This window comes from Pseudophryne corroboree, assembly GCF_028390025.1.
Source record: "Pseudophryne corroboree isolate aPseCor3 chromosome 5 unlocalized genomic scaffold, aPseCor3.hap2 SUPER_5_unloc_4, whole genome shotgun sequence".
Lineage (NCBI taxonomy): Eukaryota > Metazoa > Chordata > Amphibia > Anura > Myobatrachidae > Pseudophryne > Pseudophryne corroboree.
In genome coordinates this window covers 407,354-427,457 of record NW_026967601.1, presented here as the reverse complement: position 1 = coordinate 427,457, position 20,104 = coordinate 407,354, and the positions used below count along the sequence as shown (strand labels likewise).

The window sequence follows — 20,104 nt, the reverse complement described above, 5'->3', positions numbered from 1 at the left end:
CTGATATAGAGGAGGGGTATGGTGGGGAGACACTGAGCACGCTATACTGATATAGAGGAGAGGTATGGTGGGGAGACACTGAGCACGCTATACTGATATAGAGGAGGGGTATGGTGGGGAGACACTGAGCGTGCTATACTGATATAGAGGAGGGGTATGGTGAGGAGACACTGAGCGTGCTATACTGATATAGAGGAGGGGTATGGTGAGGAGACACTGAGCACGCTATACTGATATAGAGGAGGGGTATGGTGGGGAGACACTGAGCGTGCTATACTGATATAGAGGAGGGGTATGGTGAGGAGACACTGAGCGTGCTATACTGATATAGAGGAGGGGTATGGTGAGGAGACACTGAGCGTGCTATACTGATATAGAGGAGGGGTATGGTGAGGAGACACTGAGCGTGCTATACTGATATAGAGGAGGAGTATGGTGAGGAGACACTGAGCGTGCTATACTGATATAGAGGAGGGGTATGGTGAGGAGACACTGTGCCTGATGACGGATGATGTGATTTACCATATGGGGCGGTCAGGGAAATACAGACAGTGAAGTTAGAGTGCCAGGTGATTATTGCTGGGATTAGAGGGTCACTCACCGATGGTTCATACGGCCGATGACAGATTCTCCATACTCTGATTTTATAGCCAGGATATCTGTAAAAAAAGACAATACTACAACTTGAATTGCTGTCATTGAATGCAGGTGGTTGGAATTGTATTCGATGTTAGCAGCGAGCCTGGAGCTAAAGCCACGATGCACAGGCCCAAGTGCAGATCTCTCAGCGCTCACACACATGGACGCAATCGCTGAGGTAACAGACTAGAACATGAGGAAGGAGGTTCCTGAAGAAATAGAGGCTGAAACATTTATATAGATTTTCATTGATATTCTCAAAATGGAAAGCTGTGGCCGTGTGGTACAAAGAAGCAGGTGGGTACATGCCCGTCACTTTATACTGTAACCGGTGCCTAATAGGATGGTATCACAAAGCACTACTTCACCCATCAGGACCCTCCCATCACTGTATACTGTAACCCTGTGCCTGGTGCCTAATAAGATGCTATCACAAAGCACCACTGCACCCATCAGGACCCTCCCATCACTGTATACTGTAACCCTGTGCCTGGTGCCTAATAAGATGCTGTGACCGGACGATCGGTCTCCAGTACACAGAATGGATGTTTAGGTCACACGGGACCAGACCACCTAGGGGATTCCCGCTTACCGTCAGTAACCGCCTGTTACTGACTCCACCCACTGCGCTGTGGGCGGGTTTATGCTGCCACCACCAAACTCCTAACCTGCCGTGGCGTTTGGAACCACGGTTCTGCTCTGTATGTGCCGACACACTGCGTTACCACACCTGTGTGGTGTTGACGAATCCCCACTAGCCACTTGCTAGGCCTCTACCGGTAGCTGGCGGAAGGCGGAACTTGGAGACGTTAGGTGCTTCCCTGGACAGCCGGAGGACGGGGCTATGTTTGGCATAACCCTGTAGGTCACAAGATGAAGCAATCTTCTTGAGGCAGATGATGTTTATTTGCTCAATAATAGTCTTAAAAAAAGACTCTTCCCTATTGCTAGGGGCAACAGCATACAGCAAGATGTTCCAGCAGAATAAAGATTGTACAATACACTCTGGAGGCACGCATGCCTCCTTTTTATGTCAATTTTCCACACAGTTCCACAGGGGGTCATGTCCTCCCTGAGCCCTTTCTATCCAATCAAGATATCTTAGAAAATACAAATAAATAAATTACATTTCAAAAGGAGATAAGTGCAATAAAACAATATCCTCCTTCCTGTCACGCAGACAACAATTAGTATCAGATTAACACTCACTATTGATAAATTTATCACATAGCTTCAAAATACAAATGTTTCTGTCTCATTCACATCTCCAGGCAAACCCAGTGTTTGGGATTACAACAGGAAAGGCTGCAACACAACGAACAGTCTTCCTTCCTGCATCTGCCATTCAGGATTCATATATCAATTAAATCAGTTACATGAAACAGGTCCCAAGCCCAGAACTACTTTACATATGGGATAAGGAGACCCCCCGTGAGTAACATCTTTCTCTAAGGAACTTACACATCAAAAGGTTTGGTCATTCACACCTCTCTGCTAGGACAGGGCCATTAGCATGCCACTTCCTACTGACAGGAGATGATTATTCAGACATCTATAGTAAGTGCATTTTTCCTTTAAATATACAGGTGACCATATCTTAAATATAAATACATTTAAACATGCAATCCTACAATTGTGCACAGAGCACTACATATGACATGTTAAGACACATCATTAAACATATTTTTAAACAGTCTGCGCCCAGCGCCGAAAGTACATTTAACAGTGACGCCAAGCGCCTATTGTCCGCAACATGGCGCCGAGCACGAGGGTTAACCCCTTCAGTGCCGCAGCCGCCATTACACATGTGGCTGGTTAGTCTCTCCGGCCACACTCCTCCCCCCACGCATTCAAGCGGGTCAACCAGGGACCCATGTCCCAACGATTTGGTCCCTGGTCCCGCAGTCCTTAATGAGGTTACATGGAGTTCTTTGGGGGTTCAGGCTCCTCCTGACGTGACAGCCCATCCGCATTACTATGAGCCTTGCCTTGCTTGTGAATAATATGAAAGTCATAAACCTGAAGAGCAAGGCTCCACCGCAACAGTCTGCCGTTTTCCCCCGTGGTGTGCTGGAGCCACCGTAATGGATTGTGGTCCGTTACCACCGTAAAATGGCGGCCATACAAATAGGGCTGAAGCTTCTTCACAGCCCAAACAATAGCCAAACACTCCTTCTCAATTGTGGCATACCCCACCTCCCGTGGTAGCAGCTTTCTGCTCAAATAGGCCACAGGGTGCTCCTGTCCATCCGGCCCCTCCTGGCTCAGTACTGCTCCCAGTTCGTGCAGTGGTGCAGTAGTTCGTAAACCACAGTCCTGGTGAAGAATGTGCACCATCAGCACTGGAGCGGGTACCAGAGCCTCCTTCAATGACTTGAATGCCAACTCGCAATTGGGTGCAAAGTCCACTGACTTGGGAATGCCCTTCCTAGCCATCTCTGTCAATGGGTTCACTACAGGACTAAAGTCAAGGACAACGTGTCCGTAGGGCCTTACAGGTTCTAAGGTCAGTACCTGTCTGGGTGATGTGGGCCGGGGACAGCCTCTGGTTGCCTCTGCTTTGGGCCTACCCCTGTCTCCTCCCACATGGTGCCCCAGGCACTGCACCTCCATCATTTCTATCTGGCAACTGTCTGGCCTAACTGTCAGACCTGCCCTCCAATCCTCCTCGGTCGACCTATGACTCGGGAAACCTACCCCGTCACCTAGGCCTACTCTTTCCTCCTTGTCCGCTACCTGTGCCACAGTGATGGCGGCCAGACCACCCGCCTCTGGATCCTGTGTGGCATCCACTACAGGGAGGCTGCATGTCTTCCCCGATCTACTGCGCACAGGCAGGGGACCTGCTATGTCCACAGCAACTCGCTGTAAAGGTTCCCCTATGGGCAGAGGCCCAGAGACAACACAACCGCTGGAGTGCCCCAGCTGCCAACGCATGGCACCAGCCTTACAGTTGGTCTGGGTGTCATCCGACATTCCAGACCAGGGTAAGCTCTGTGTCAGGCACTTCAGGGTACGGTCTGTCTCTGGGTTACTGTCCAAAGGGGTTTCGCTGGCAACCGACACCGGTTGCGCAGGAAAGTTCCCTGTGGGGGGACCAGTTGGACACGTTCCCCATCCCCTCCCACTTTCCTGTCTACCCTGTACCTTAACCCTTCCCGCCAGTTCAGACTTCCTGCCCCAACCCTGTCAAGGCCGTTGCCAGAGTGGCGCCTCATACCTTTCAGGGATGGGTCAGAGAGTTGAGCCTCCCTAAACTCCTGCCTGTGGCCCTCAATCTCTCCTAAATTGGGACACTCTACAGGGGGATCTAGGTGGGGACTACTAGGGTCAGTCTGGTAGGGGTCAGTCACGGAAAAGTCAGTGTGGTTTCTCATACTCACCGCCGGAGTTGGCAAACCACTTGGGTCAGGAGCATCATTGGGCACCCCCACAGGATCAAACGAGCTGGACCCAACATCCTCTGCGTTGCTAGGGGACGTAGGCATACCAGAGGCAAAAGGCATGCGGGATCGATGTGCCGATCTAGCCGCTGTAAACTTTTCCTCTGGGCTGGTTGATGCTGTGGTTGGCTGTGCTGGCAGTTGTCTAGCAGCTGTAGTCTTTTCCTCTGGGCTGGGCTGGGCTGTGCTGGAGCAGCTGATGTCAACGGTCGTTGTGGAACTCGACTCCGGGGAATGGCGCCAACAAACGTAGTGACAATCCCACCACCCAGATCATTTCCTAGGACCACATCAGTTGGGAGACCATCCATAACGGTAACTTCTCGCAACTCTGGTCCAGCTCCCCAGTCCACGTAGATTCTTGCCATGGGAACCTCTTTCTCTGTTCCATCTGCCAGGGTGACCTTGGCAGTGCGACCCTGCAATACTGCAGCAGGATCTATAAGATGGGGGCTCACCACAGTGATTAAGGCCCCAGAGTCTCTTAGGCCTTCTCCCTGCAGGGGTCCCACGTGGACCGGCTGCAGGTGCCTCCACATGTTGTGTAGGGGCTGTTTGGCCATGCAGGTGACTCTCTCCGCAGAGTGCACCTGTTTCCCGCCACACTCCATCGGACTGACTGGAGGGGGAACAGTCTCTGTAGGCTCATCTCCACTCGTCAAACAAGCGAGCCGAGCTCCAGCACTCGGATTTGGGGCACGAGTCTGGGGTGCTTGGGATGCAGGACAGTTCATCCTCAGATGTCCGATTTTCCCACAGCCGTAGCACTTCTTCTCCAGTTGTGGCACCGATGATCTCTGATCAGTTGCAGGGACGCTGCAGTGCGGTTGCTGGCCAAGAGCACCAGGGTTGGAAGATGCTTGTCTTTGGGGGTGATGAGCTGCAGAGGGGGGTCCCCTTGGAGGTACAGTCTTTTGGAGCTGGCTGCTGGCTGGGCGCTTCTGCCCCTGTGGCCGAATTGCCACATACTTGTCTGCTAACTGGGCAGCCATCTTTAAGCTGGGTGGCTCCCGGTCTAGCACCCACTCCTTCACTTCTGGGGCGCACCTACGATAGAACCGCTCCCTGCAGATCAGGTCGATCAGTGTGTCCCATGTAGTGGCTTCCGAATCCTTCACCCACTTCACCACGTACTGCCGCAGCTGGGTGGCGAACTGCTTATGGGTGCTGCTAGGATTCTTGGGCAAGTCTCTGAACTTCTTCCTGTAAGACTCTGGAGTGATGAAGAATCGCTGGAGGAGGGCCTTCGCGACTTCGTCGTAATCCCCGCAGTCCTCCGTGGCCACTCCTCAATAGGCCTCCAAGGCCTCTCCATGCAGAGTGGGCACAAGGTGTCTCACCCACTCCGACTTGTGTAAATCATGTAGTTTACAAGTCCTTTCAAAAACTTGTAAATGTCCATCAATGTCCCCCTCACTGTCTGCAAACTTGGCAAACTGAATGCATCCCGATCTGTGCACAACAGCTGACAACGGCTCCCGGGGTACCACGGCCTGTGGTGCCCGCTCCGCATGCCACAGCCGAATGACAAGCATGCGTTCTTGCTCCGTTGCCCTTTCCCCCAATTCCGCTAGCCGATCTGCTAGGGTATCCGGGCCGCCTCCCCTGGGACGTTGGAATCCTGGCCCTGCTAGGGATTGCTGAGAAACATGGCTGCTGCTAGAAGGGGCGGGGCTTGTGGGTCTCACCGGTTCCGTACGAAGGTCCACTTGTGGGCCGTCCTCTGCGTTGCTGACGCAGTCAGTGCTTTCCACCTCCGCCCGATTGCACTCCTCCAAGCTCATGAGCGCCGCCTTCATGACGCTTCTGGACGCGTTGAAAGGGATATCCACACCCTTCTCCTGGCACATGATCTCCAGATCGCCCTTAGACGTTCCACTGAAGTCCGTCATCTTGTGCGTTCTCCTGCGCTGCAGTTACTCCTCTCCTGAGTAACTCGGCTTCTCCAATCGGGTGACCGAAAAGCCGCCTGTGATGATCCCACCGCTATGCCAACAATTTCTGTGACCGGACGATCGGTCTCCAGTACACAGAATGGATGTTTAGGTCACACGGGACCTGACCACATAGGGGATTCCCGCTTACCGTCAGTAACTGCCTGTTACTGACTCCACCCACAGCGCAGTGGGCGGGTTTATGCTGCCACCACCAAACTCCTAACCTGCCGTGGCGTTTGGAACCACGGTTCTGCTCTGTATGTGCCGACACGCTGCCTTACCACACCTGTGTGGTGTTGACGAATCCCCACTAGCCACTTGCTAGGCCTCTACCGGTAGCTGGCGGAAGGTGGAACTTGGAGACGTTAGGCATAACCCTGTAGGTCACAAGATGAAGCAATCTTCTTGAGGCAGATGATGTTTATTTGCTCAATAATAGTCTTAAAAAAGACTCTTCCCTATTGCTAGGGGCAACAGCATACAGCAAGATGTTCCAGCAGAATGAAGATGGTACAATACACTCTGGAGGCACGCAGGCCTCCTTTTTATGTCAATATTCCACACAGTACAACAGGGGGTCATGTCCTCCCTGAGCCCTTTCTATCCAATCAGGATATATTACAAAATACCAATAAATAAATTACATTTCAAAAGGAGATAAGTGCAATAAAACAATATCCTCCTTCCTGTCACGCAGACAACGTTTGGTATCAGTTTAACATCCACTATTGATACATTTATCACATAGCTTCAAAATACAAATGTTTCTGTCTCATTCACATCTCCAGGCAAACCCAGTGTTTGGGATTACAACAGGAAAGGCTGCAACACAACAAACAGTCTTCCTTCCTGCATCTGCCATTCAGGATTCATATATCAATTAAATCAGTTACATGAAACAGGTTCCAAGCCCAGAACTACTTTACATATGGGATAAGGAGATAAGTGAGTAACATCTTTCTCTAAGGAACTTACACATCAAAAGGTTTTGTCATTCACACCTCTCTGCTAGGACAGGGCCATTAGCATGTCATTTCCTACTGACAGGAGATGATTATTCAGACATCTATAGTAAGTGCATTTTTCCTTTAAATATACAGGTGACCACATCTTAAATATAAATACATTTAAACATGCAATCCTACAATTGTGCACAGAGCACTACATATGACATGTTAAGACACATCATTAAACATATTTTTAAACAGTCTACGCCCAGCGCCGTAAGTACATTTAACAGTGACGCCAAGCGCCTATTGTCCGCAACATGGCACCGGGCACGAGGGTTAACCCCTTCAGTGCCACAGCCGCCATTACACGTGTGGCTGGTTAGTCTCTCCGGCCACAGATGCTATCACAAAGCACCACTGCGTCCATAAGGATCCTCCCATCACTGTATACTGTAACCCTGTGCCTGGTGCCTAATAAGATGGTATCACAAAGCACCACTGCACCCATCAGGACCCTCTCATCACTGTATACTGTAACCCTGTGCCTGGTGCCTAATAAGATGGTATCACAAAGCACCACTGCACCCATCAGGACCCTCTCATCACTGTATACTGTAACCATGTGCCTGGTGCCTAATAAGATGGTATCAAAAAGCACCACTGCACCCATCAGGACCCTCCCATCACTGTATACTGTAACCCTGTGCCTGGTGCCTAATAAGATGGTATCACAAAGCACCACTGCACCCATCAGGACCCTCTCATCACTGTATACTGTAACCCTGTGAATGGCACCTAATAAGATGGTATCACAAAGCACCACTGCACCCATCAGGACCCTCCCATCACTGTATACTGTAACCCTGTGCCTGGCGCCTAATAAGATGGTATCACAAAGCACCACTGCACCCATCAGGACCCTCCCATCACTGTTTACTGTAACCCTGTTCCTGGTGCCTAATAAGATGGTATCACAAAGCACCACTGCACCCATCAGGACACTCTCATCACTGTATACCGTAACCCTGTGCCTGGTGCCTAAAAAGATGGTATTACAAAGCACCACTGCACCCATCAGGACCCTCTCATCACTGTATACTGTAACCCTGTGCCTGGTGCCTAATAAGATGGTCACAAAGCACCACTGCACCCATCAGGACCCTCCCATCACTGTAGACTTTAACCCTGTTTCTGGCATCTAATAAGATGGTCACAAAGCACCACTGCACCCATCAGGACCCTCCCATAACTGTATACTGTAACCCTGTTCCTGGCACCTAATAAGATGGTATCACAAAGCACCACTGCACCCATCAGGACCCTCTCATCACTGTATACCGTAACCCTGTGCCTGGTGCCTAATAAGATGGTATCACAAAGCACCACTGCACCCATCAGGACCCTCTCATCACTGTATACTGTAACCGTGTTCCTGGCACCTAATAAGATGGTCACAAAGCACCACTGCACCCATCAGGACCCTCTCATCACTGTGTACTGTAACCCTGTGCCTGGCGCCTAATAAGATGGTATCACAAAGCACCACTGCACCCATCAGGACCCTCTAATCACTGTATTCTGTAACCCTGTGACTGGCACCTAATAAGATGGCATCACAAAGCACCACTGCACCCATCAGGACCCTCTCATCACTGTATCCTGTAACCCTGTGACTGGCATCTAATAAGATGGTATCACAAAGCACCACTGCACCCATCAGGACCCTCCCATCACTGTATACTGTAACCCTGTGCCTGGTGCCCAATAAGATGCTATCACAAAGCACCACTGCACCCATCAGGACCCTCTCATCACTATATACTGTAACCCTGTGCCTGGTGCCTAATAAGACGGTATCACAAAGCACCACTGCACCCATCAGGACCTTCCAATCACTGTACACTGTAACCCTGTGCCTGGTGCCTAATAAGATGCTATCACAAAGCACCACTGCACCCATCAGGACCCTCCCATCACTGTATACTGTAACCATGTGACTGGTGCCTAATAAGATGCTATCACAAAGCACCACTGCACCCATCAGGACCCTCCCATCACTGTATACTGTAACCCTGTGCCTGGTGCCTAATAAGATGGTATCACAAAGCACCACTGCACCCATCAGGACCCTCCCATCACTGTATACTGTAACCCTGTGCCTGGTGCCCAATAAGATGCTATCACAAAGCACCACTGCACCCATCAGGACCTTCCAATCACTGTATACTGTAACCCTGTGCCTGGTGCCTAATAAGATGGTATCACAAAGCACCACTGCACCCATCAGGACCCTCCCATCACTGTATACTGTAACCCTGTGCCTGGTGCCTAATAAGATGCTATCACAAAGCACCACTGCACCCATCAGGACCCTCCCATCACTGTATACTGTAACCATGTGACTGGTGCCTAATAAGATGGTATCACAAAGCACCACTGCACCCATCATCAGGACCCTCCCATCACTGTATACTGTAACCCTGTGCCTGGTGCCTAATAAGATGCTATCACAAAGCACCACTGCACCCATCAGGACCTTCCAATCACTGTATACTGTAACCCTGTGCCTGGTGCCTAATAAGATGCTATCACAAAGCACCACTGCACCCATCAGGACCCTCCCATCACTGTATACTGTAACCATGTGACTGGTGCCTAATAAGATGCTATCACAAAGCACCACTGCACCCATCATCAGGACCCTCCCATCACTGTATACTGTAACCCTGTGCCTGGTGCCTAATAAGATGGTATCACAAAGCACCACTGCACCCATCAGGACCCTCCCATCGCTGTATACTGTAACCCTGTGCCTGGTGCCTAATAAGATGGTATCACAAAGCACCACTGCACCCATCAGGATCCTCCCATCAGTGTATACTGTAACCCTGTGCCTGGTGCCTAATAAGATGGTATCACAAAGCACCACTGCACCCATCAGGACCCTCCCATCACTGTATACTGTAACCCTGTGCCTGGTGCCTAATAAGATCGTATCACAAAGCACCACTGCACCCATCATCAGGACCCTCTCATCACTGTATACTGTCTCCCTGTGCCTGGTGCCTAATAAGATGCTATCACAAAGCACCACTGCACCCATCAGGATCCTCCCATCACTGTATACTGTAACCATGTGCCTGGTGCCTAATAAGATGCTATCACAAAGCACCACTGCACCCATCAGGATCCTCCCATCAGTGTATACTGTAACCCTGTGCCTGGTGCCTAATAAGATGCTATCACAAAGCACCACTGCACCCATCAGGATCCTCCCATCGCTGTATACTGTAACCCTGTGCCTGGTGCCTAATAAGATGGTATCACAAAGCACCACTGCACCCATCAGGACCCTCTCATCACTATATACTGTAACCCTGTGCCTGGTGCCTAATAAGACGGTATCACAAAGTACCACTGCACCCATCAGGACCCTCCCATCGCTGTATACTGTAACCCTGTGCCTGGTGCCTAATAAGATGGTATCACAAAGCACCACTGCACCCATCAGGACCCTCCCATCACTGTATACTGTAACCCTGTGCCTGGTGCCTAATAAGATGGTATCACAAAGCACCACTGCACCCATCAGGATCCTCCCATCACTGTATACTGTAACCCTGTGCCTGGTGCCTAATAAGATGGTATCACAAAGCACCACTGCACCCATCAGGATCCTCCCATCGCTGTATACTGTAACCCTGTGCCTGGTGCCTAATAAGATGGTATCACAAAGCACCACTGCACCCATCAGGACCCTCCCATCACTGTATACTGTAACCCTGTGCCTGGTGCCTAATAAGATGGTATCACAAAGCACCACTGCACCCATCAGGATCCTCCCATCAGTGTATACTGTAAACCTGTGCCTGGTGCCTAATAAGATGCTATCACAAAGCACCACTGCACCCATCAGGACCCTCTCATCGCTGTATACTGTAACCCTGTGCCTGGTGCCTAATAAGATGCTATCACAAAGCACCACTGCACCCATCAGGACCCTCTCATCACTGTATACCGTAACCCTGTGCCTGGTGCCTAATAAGATGGTATCACAAAGCACCACTGCACCCATCAGGACCCTCCCATCACTGTATACTGTAACCCTGTGCCTGGTGCCTAATAAGATGCTATCACAAAGCACCACTGCACCCATCAGGACCCTCCCATCACTGTATACTGTAACCATGTGCCTGGTGCCTAATAAGATGCTATCACAAAGCACCACTGCACCCATCAGGACCCTCTCATCACTGTATACTGTAACCCTGTGCCTGGTGCCTAATAAGATGGTATCACAAAGCACCACTGCACCCATCAGGACCCTCTCATCACTATATACTGTAACCCTGTGCCTGGTGCCTAATAAGATGCTATCACAAAGCACCACTGCACCCATCAGGACCCTCCCATCGCTGTATACTGTAACCCTGTGCCTGGTGCCTAATAAGATGCTATCACAAAGCACCACTGCACCCATCAGGACCCTCCCATCGCTGTATACTGTAACCCTGTGCCTGGTGCCTAATAAGATGCTATCACAAAGCACCACTGCACCCATCAGGACCCTCCCATCACTGTATACTGTAACCCTGTGCCTAATAAGATGCTATCACAAAGCACCACTGCACCCATCAGGACCCTCCCATCAGTGTATACTGTAACCCTGTGCCTGGTGCCTAATAAGATGCTATCACAAAGCACCACTGCACCCATCAGGACCCTCTCATCACTGTATACTGTAACCATGTGCCTGGTGCCTAATAAGATGCTATCACAAAGCACCACTGCACCCATCAGGACCCCCTCACAGGTGATTTAGGAACGGCATAGATATTAGAGGGTGGCAGTTATATTTGGGGGACTGTCTGGGCTATTACTTTCCTCATAGGAAAGAGACTGGAGGCTATGTCATTTGTTCCTACCTACCTGGGAATGACATTATTACATAGGGTCTGATTCAGAAATGTAAGTCTCTGTAAGATTTGATAATGCCGCAGGAGGCGTCTCCTGGTGGTTTCTGTGATCCACTGAGTCCAAAAGACGCAGCATCAGATTTCTCTGTGTGACCACTGGCCTCACCATGCGGAGCACACTGCCAGTACCCGTACAGCCTCACCATGCTGAGCACACTGCCAGTACCCGTACAGCCTCACCATGCTGAGCACACTGCCAGTACCTGTACAGCCTCAGCATATGGGGGGGGGGGGGGACACTGCGTCACTGGCCTCACCATGCTGAGTACACCGCCAGTACCCGTACAGCCTCACCATGCTGAGCACACTGCCAGTACCCGTACAGCCTCACCATGCTGAGCACACCGCCAGTACCCGTACAGCCTCACCATGCTGAGCACACCGCCAGTACCCGTACAGCCTCACCATGCTGAGCACACCGCCAGTACCCGTACAGCCTCACCATGCTGAGCACACCGCCAGTACCCGTACAGCCTCACCATGCTGAGCACACCGCCAGTACCCGTACAGCCTCACCATGCTGAGCACACCGCCAGTACCTGTACAGCCTCACCATGCTGAGCACACCGCCAGTACCCATACAGCCTCACCATGCTGAGCACACTGCCAGTACCCATACAGCCTCACCATGCTGAGCACACTGCCAGTACCCGTACAGCCTCACCATGCTGAGCACACTGCCAGTACCTGTACAACCTCACCATGCTGAGCACACCGCCAGTACCCATACAGCCTCACCATGCTGAGCACACTGCCAGTACATGTACAGCCTCACCATGCTGAGCACACCGCCAGTACCTGTACAGCCTCACCATGCTGAGCACACTGCCAGTACCCGTACAGCCTCACCAAGCTGAGCACACTGCCAGTACCCGTACAGCCTCACCATGCTGAGCACACTGCCAGTACCCGTACAGCCTCACCAAGCTGAGCACACTGCCAGTACCCGTACAGCCTCACCAAGCTGAGCACACCGCCAGTACCCGTACAGCCTCAGCATGCTGAGCACACTGCCAGTACCTGTACAGCCTCAGCATGCTGAGCACACTGCCAGTACCTGTACAGCCTCACCATGCTGAGCACACCGCCAGTACCCGTAGAGCCTCAGCATGCTGAGCACACCGCCAGTACCTGTACAGCCTCAGCATGCTGAGCACACTGCCAGTACCTGTACAGCCTCAGCATGCTGAGCACACTGCCAGTACCCGTACAGCCTCACCATGCTGAGCACACTGCCAGTACCCGTACAGCCTCACCATGCTGAGCACACTGCCAGTACCCGTACAGCCTCACCATGCTGAGCACACTGCCAGTACCCGTACAGCCTCACCATGCTGAGCACACTGCCAGTACCCGTACAACCTCACCATGCTGAGCACACTGCCAGTACCCGTACAGCCTCACCATGCTGAGCACACTGCCAGTACCTGTACAGCCTCACCATGCTGAGCACACCGCCAGTACCCGTACAGCCTCACCATGCTGAGCACACCGCCAGTACCTGTACAGCCTCACCATGCTGAGCACACTGCCAGTACCCGTACAGCCTCACCAAGCTGAGCACACTGCCAGTACCCGTACAGCCTCACCATGCTGAGCACACTGCCAGTACCCGTACAGCCTCACCAAGCTGAGCACACTGCCAGTACCCGTACAGCCTCACCAAGCTGAGCACACCGCCAGTACCCGTACAGCCTCAGCATGCTGAGCACACTGCCAGTACCTGTACAGCCTCAGCATGCTGAGCACACTGCCAGTACCTGTACAGCCTCACCATGCTGAGCACACCGCCAGTACCCGTAGAGCCTCAGCATGCTGAGCACACCGCCAGTACCTGTACAGCCTCAGCATGCTGAGCACACCGCCAGTACCTGTACAGCCTCAGCATGCTGAGCACACTGCCAGTACCTGTACAGCCTCACCATGCTGAGCACACTGCCAGTACCCGTACAGCCTCACCATGCTGAGCACACTGCCAGTACCCGTACAGCCTCACCATGCTGAGCACACTGCCAGTACCCGTACAGCCTCACCATGCTGAGCACACTGCCAGTACCCGTACAACCTCACCATGCTGAGCACACTGCCAGTACCCGTACAGCCTCACCATGCTGAGCACACCGCCAGTACCCGTACAGCCTCACCATGCTGAGCACACCGCCAGTACCTGTACAGCCTCACCATGCTGAGCACACCGCCAGTACCCGTACAGCCTCACCATGCTGAGCACACCGCCAGTACCCGTACAGCCTCACCATGCTGAGCACACCGCCAGTACCCGTACAGCCTCACCATGCTGAGCACACCGCCAGTACCCGTACAGCCTCACCATGCTGAGCACACTGCCAGTACCCGTACAGCCTCACCATGCTGAGCACACTGCCAGTACCCGTACAGCCTCACCATGCTGAGCACACTGCCAGTACCCGTACAGCCTCACCATGCTGAGCACACTGCCAGTACCCGTACAGCCTCACCATGCTGAGCACACTGCCAGTACCCGTACAGCCTCACCATGCTGAGCACACTGCCAGTACCCGTACAGCCTCACCATGCTGAGCACACTGCCAGTACCCGTACAGCCTCACCATGCTGAGCACACTGCCAGTACCCGTACAGCCTCACCATGCTGAGCACACTGCCAGTACATGTACAGCCTCACCATGCTGAGCACACTGCCAGTACCCGTACAGCCTCACCATGCTGAGCACACTGCCAGTACCCGTACAGCCTCACCATGCTGAGCACACTGCCAGTACCCGTACAGCCTCACCATGCTGAGCACACTGCCAGTACCCGTACAGCCTCAACATGCTGAGCACACCGCCAGTACCCGTACAGCCTCACCATGCTGAGCACACCGCCAGTACCCGTACAGCCTCACCATGCTGAGCACACCGCCAGTACCCGTACAGCCTCACCATGCTGAGCACACCGCCAGTACCCGTACAGCCTCACCATGCTGAGCACACCGCCAGTACCCGTACAGCCTCACCATGCTGAGCACACCGCCAGTACCCGTACAGCCTCACCATGCTGAGCACACTGCCAGTACCCGTACAGCCTCACCATGCTGAGCACACTGCCAGTACCCGTACAGCCTCACCATGCTGAGCACACTGCCAGTACCCGTACAGCCTCACCATGCTGAGCACACTGCCAGTACCCGTACAGCCTCACCATGCTGAGCACACCGCCAGTACCCGTACAGCCTCACCATGCTGAGCACACTGCCAGTACCAATACAGCCTCACCATGCTGAGCACACTGCCAGTACCCGTACAGCCTCACCATGCTGAGCACACTGCCAGTACCAGTACAGCCTCACCATGCTGAGCACACTGCCAGTACATGTACAGCCTCACCATGCTGAGCACACTGCCAGTACCTGTACAGCCTCACCATGCTGAGCACACTGCCAGTACATGTACAGCCTCACCATGCTGAGCACACTGCCAGTACATGTACAGCCTCACCATGCTGAGCACACTGCCAGTACCTGTACAGCCTCACCATGCTGAGCACACTGCCAGTACATGTACAGCCTCACCATGCTGAGCACACTGCCAGTACCTGTACAGCCTCACCATGCTGAGCACACTGCCAGTACATGTACAGCCTCACCATGCTGAGCACACTGCCAGTACCCGTACAGCCTCACCATGCTGAGCACACCGCCAGTACCCGTACAGCCTCACCATGCTGAGCACACCGCCAGTACCCGTACAGCCTCACCATGCTGAGCACACCGCCAGTACCCGTACAGCCTCACCATGCTGAGCACACCGCCAGTACCCGTACAGCCTCACCATGCTGAGCACACCGCCAGTACCTGTACAGCCTCACCATGCTGAGCACACCGCCAGTACCCATACAGCCTCACCATGCTGAGCACACTGCCAGTACCCATACAGCCTCACCATGCTGAGCACACTGCCAGTACCTGTACAGCCTCACCATGCTGAGCACACTGCCAGTACATGTACAGCCTCACCATGCTGAGCACACTGCCAGTACCTGTACAGCCTCACCATGCTGAGCACACTGCCAGTACATGTACAGCCTCACCATGCTGAGCACACTGCCAGTACCCGTACAGCCTCACCATGCTGAGCACACTGCCAGTACCCATACAGCCTCACCATGCTGAGCACACTGCCAGTACCTGTACAGCCTCACCATGCTGAGCACACTGCCAGTACCAGTACAGCCTCACCATGCTGAGCACACTGCCAGTACCCGTACAGCCTCACCATGCTGAGCACACTGCCAGTACCAGTACAGCCTCACCATGCTGAGCACACTGCCAGTACCTGTACAGCCTCAGCATATGGGGGGACACTGCGTCACTGGCGTTTCTATAATGGGTGCAAAGAATGTGGTGCACAGGGGTTCCTGCACTGATAGTTTAGTACTTACCTCTCCGGAGTCCCACGGTGAAAAGTCCAAACAAAATGGCCGCCACACATGCACAGTAGTGAAACTGGTCTCCTTAACATGGCGGGCACCATGTTTCTGGAGACCTGTGCATGCACAGTAGACTCCGGCGCTGTGCAGAGGAGGGGTCCCAGCCGGAATCTGCACAGGGGCCCCCTCCTCTGATGAAACAGAGGAAGGGGCCCCTGTGCTTAGTAGCAATGCCTTACCCTATAACATAAGACCCACTAACACCTGTGTAGCTGTCTCGTGCAGAGCGGAGAATCACCCGGATCTGATTCTGAGCACGTGCAGAACATCTGTGTAGCTGTCCCGTGCAGAGCGGAGAATCGCCCGGATCTGATTCTGAGCACGTGCAGAACACCTGTGTAGCTGTCCCGTGCAGCGCGGAGAATCGCCCGGATCTGATTCTGAGCACGTGCAGAACATTTGTGTAGCTGTCCCGTGCAGCGCGGAGAATCGCCCGGATCTGATTCTGAGCACGTGCAGAACACCTGTGTAGCTGTCCCGTGCAGCGCGGAGAATCGCCCGGATCTGATTCTGAGCACGTGCAGAACATTTGTGTAGCTGTCCCGTGCAGCGCGGAGAATCGCCCGGATCTGATTCTGAGCACGTGCAGAACACCTGTGTAGCTGTCCCGTGCAGAGCGGAGAATCGCCCGGATCTGATTCTGAGCACGTGCAGAACATTTGTGTAGCTGTCCCGTGCAGAGCGGAGAATCACCCGGATCCGATTCGGAGCACGTGCAGAACATTTGTGTAGCTGTCCCGTGCAGAGCGGAGAATCACCCGGATCTGATTCTGAGCACGTGCAGAACACCTGTGTAGCTGTCCCGTGCAGAGCGGAGAATCACCCGGATCTGATTCTGGGCACGTGCAGAACATCTGTGTAGCTGTCCCGTGCAGAGCGGAGAATCGCCCGGATCTGATTCTGAGCACGTGCAGAACACCTGTGTAGCTGTCCCGTGCAGAGCGGAGAATCGCCCGGATCTGATTCTGAGCACGCGCAGAACATCTGTGTAGCTGTCCCGTGCAGCGCGGAGAATCGCCCGGATCTGATTCTGAGCACGTGCAGAACACCTGTGTAGCTGTCCCTTGCAGCGCAGAGAATCGCCCGGATCTGATTCTGAGCACGTGCAGAACATCTGTGTAGCTGTCCCGTGCAGAGCGGAGAATCGCCCGGATCTGATTCTGAGCACGTGCAGAACACCTGTGTAGCTGTCCCATGCAGAGCGGAGAATCGCCCGGATCTGATTCTGAGCACGTGCATAACACCTGTGTAGCTGTCCCGTGCAGAGCGGAGAATCGCCCGGATCTGATTCTGAGCACGTGCAGAACACCTGTGTAGCTGTCTTGTGCAGAGCGGAGAATCGCCCGGATCGGATTCTGAGCACGTGCAGAACACCTGTGTAGCTGTCCCGTGCAGCGCGGAGAATCGCCCCGATCTGATTCTGAGCACGTGCAGAACATTTGTGTAGCTGTCCCGTGCAGCGCGGAGAATCGCCCGGATCTGATTCTGAGCACGTGCAGAACATCTGTGTAGCTGTCCCGTGCAGCGCGGAGAATCGCCCGGATCTGATTCTGAGCACGTGCAGAACATCTGTGTAGCTGTCCCGTGCAGAGCGGAGAATCGCCCGGATCTGATTCTGAGCACGTGCAGAACACCTGTGTAGCTGTCCCGTGCAGCGCGGAGAATCACCCGGATCTGATTCTGAGCACGTGCAGAACATCTGTGTAGCTGTCCCGTGCAGCACGGAGAATCGCCCGGATCTGATTCTGAGCACGTGCAGAACATCTGTGTAGCTGTCCCGTGCATAGCGTAGAATCACCCGGATCTGATTCTGAGCACGTGCAGAACACCTGTGTAGCTGTCCCGTGCAGCGCGGAGAATCGCCCGGATCTGATTCTGAGCACGTGCAGAACATCTGTGTAGCTGTCCCGTGCAGCGCGGAGAATCACCCGGATCTGATTCTGAGCACGTGCAGAACATCTGTGTAGCTGTCCCGTGCAGAGCGGAGAATCGCCCTGATCTGATTCTGAGCACGTGCAGAACACCTGTATAGCTGTCCCGTGCAGAGCGGAGAATCGCCCGGATCTGATTCTGAGCACGTGCAGAACACCTGTGTAACTGTCCCTTGCAGCGCGGAGAATCACCCGGATCTGATTCTGAGCACGTGCAGAACATCTGTATAGCTGTCCCGTGCAGCGCGGAGAATCGCCCGGATCTGATTCTGAGCACGTGCAGAACACCTGTGTAGCTGTCCCGTGCAGAGCGGAGAATTGCCCGGATCTGATTCTGAGCACGTGCAGAACATCTGTGTAGCTGTCCCGTGCAGCGCGGAGAATCGCCCGGATCTGATTCTGAGCACGTGCAGAACACCTGTGTAGCTGTCCCGTGCAGAGCGGAGAATTGCCCGGATCTGATTCTGAGCACGTGCAGAACATCTGTGTAGCTGTCCCTTGCAGCGCGGAGAATCGCCCGGATCTGATTCTGAGCACGTGCAGAACATCTGTGTAGCTGTCCCGTGCAGCGCGGAGAATCGCCCGGATCTGATTCTGAGCACGTGCAGAACACCTGTGTAGCTGTCCCGTGCAGAGCGGAGAATTGCCCGGATCTGATTCTGAGCACGCGCAGAACATCTGTGTAGCTGTCCCGTGCAGCGCGGAGAATCGCCCGGATCTGATTCTGAGCACGTGCATAACACCTGTGTAGCTGTCCCGTGCAGCGCGGAGAATCGCACGGATCTGATTCTGAGCACGTGCAGAACATCTGTGTAGCTGTCCCGTGCAGAGCGGAGAATCGCCCGGATCTGATTCTGAACACGTGCAGAACACCTGTGTAGCTGTCCCGTGCAGCGAGGAGAATCGCCCGGATCTGATTCTGAGCACGTGCAGAACATCTGTGTAGCTGTCCCGTGCAGCGCGGAGAATCGCCCGGATCTGATTCTGAGCACGTGCAGAACTCCTGTGTAGCTGTCCCGTGCAGAGCGGAGAATCGCCCGGATCTGATTCTGAGCACGTGCAGAACATCTGTGTAGCTGTCCCGTGCAGCGCGGAGAATCGCCCGGATCTGATTTTGAGCACGTGCAGAACATCTGTGTAGCTGTCCAGTGCAGAGCGGAGAATCGCCCGGATCGGATTCTGAGCACGTGCAGAACATCTGTGTAGCTGTCCCGTGCAGAGCGGAGAATCGCCCGGCCGGATTCAGAGCACGTGCAGAACATCTGTGTAGCTGTCCCGTGCAGAGCGGAGAATCGCCCGGATCGGATTCTGAGCACGTGCAGAACATCTGTGTAGCTGTCCCGTGCAGAGCGGAGAATCGCCCTGATCTGATTCTGAGCACGTGCAGAACATCTGTGTAGCTGTCCCGTGCAGCGCGGAGAATAGCTCGGATCTGATTCTGAGCACGTGCAGAACACCTGTGTAGCTGTCCCGTGCAGAGCGGAGAATCGCCCGGATCTGATTCTGAGCACGTGCAGAACACCTGTGTAGCTGTCCCGTGCAGAGCGGAGAATCGCCCGGATCTGATTCTGAGCACGTGCAGAACATTTGTGTAGCTGTCCCTTGCAGCGCGGAGAATCACCCGGATCTGATTCTGAGCACGTGCAGAACATCTGTGTAGCTGTCCCGTGCAGCGCGGAGAATCGCCCGGATCTGATTCTGAGCATGTGCAGAACATTTGTGCAGCGTGGAGAACCGCCCGATCGGATTCTGAGCATGTGC

General features: G+C 53.5%; 1 protein-coding gene across 1 annotated transcript in view; it reads right to left on the bottom strand.

The window, feature by feature from the left end:
- Nucleotides 1-601: 601 nt before the first annotated feature.
- Nucleotides 602-20,104, bottom strand: part of MAPK15 (mitogen-activated protein kinase 15) — a gene marked incomplete at its 3' end in the record, with an annotated part of 200,000 nt that continues 180,497 nt past the window's right edge. The window contains exon 9 of the mRNA XM_063950407.1: nucleotides 602-659. Within this exon, the coding sequence (XP_063806477.1) occupies nucleotides 602-659 (58 nt within the window). The remainder of the gene's footprint in view (nucleotides 660-20,104) is intronic.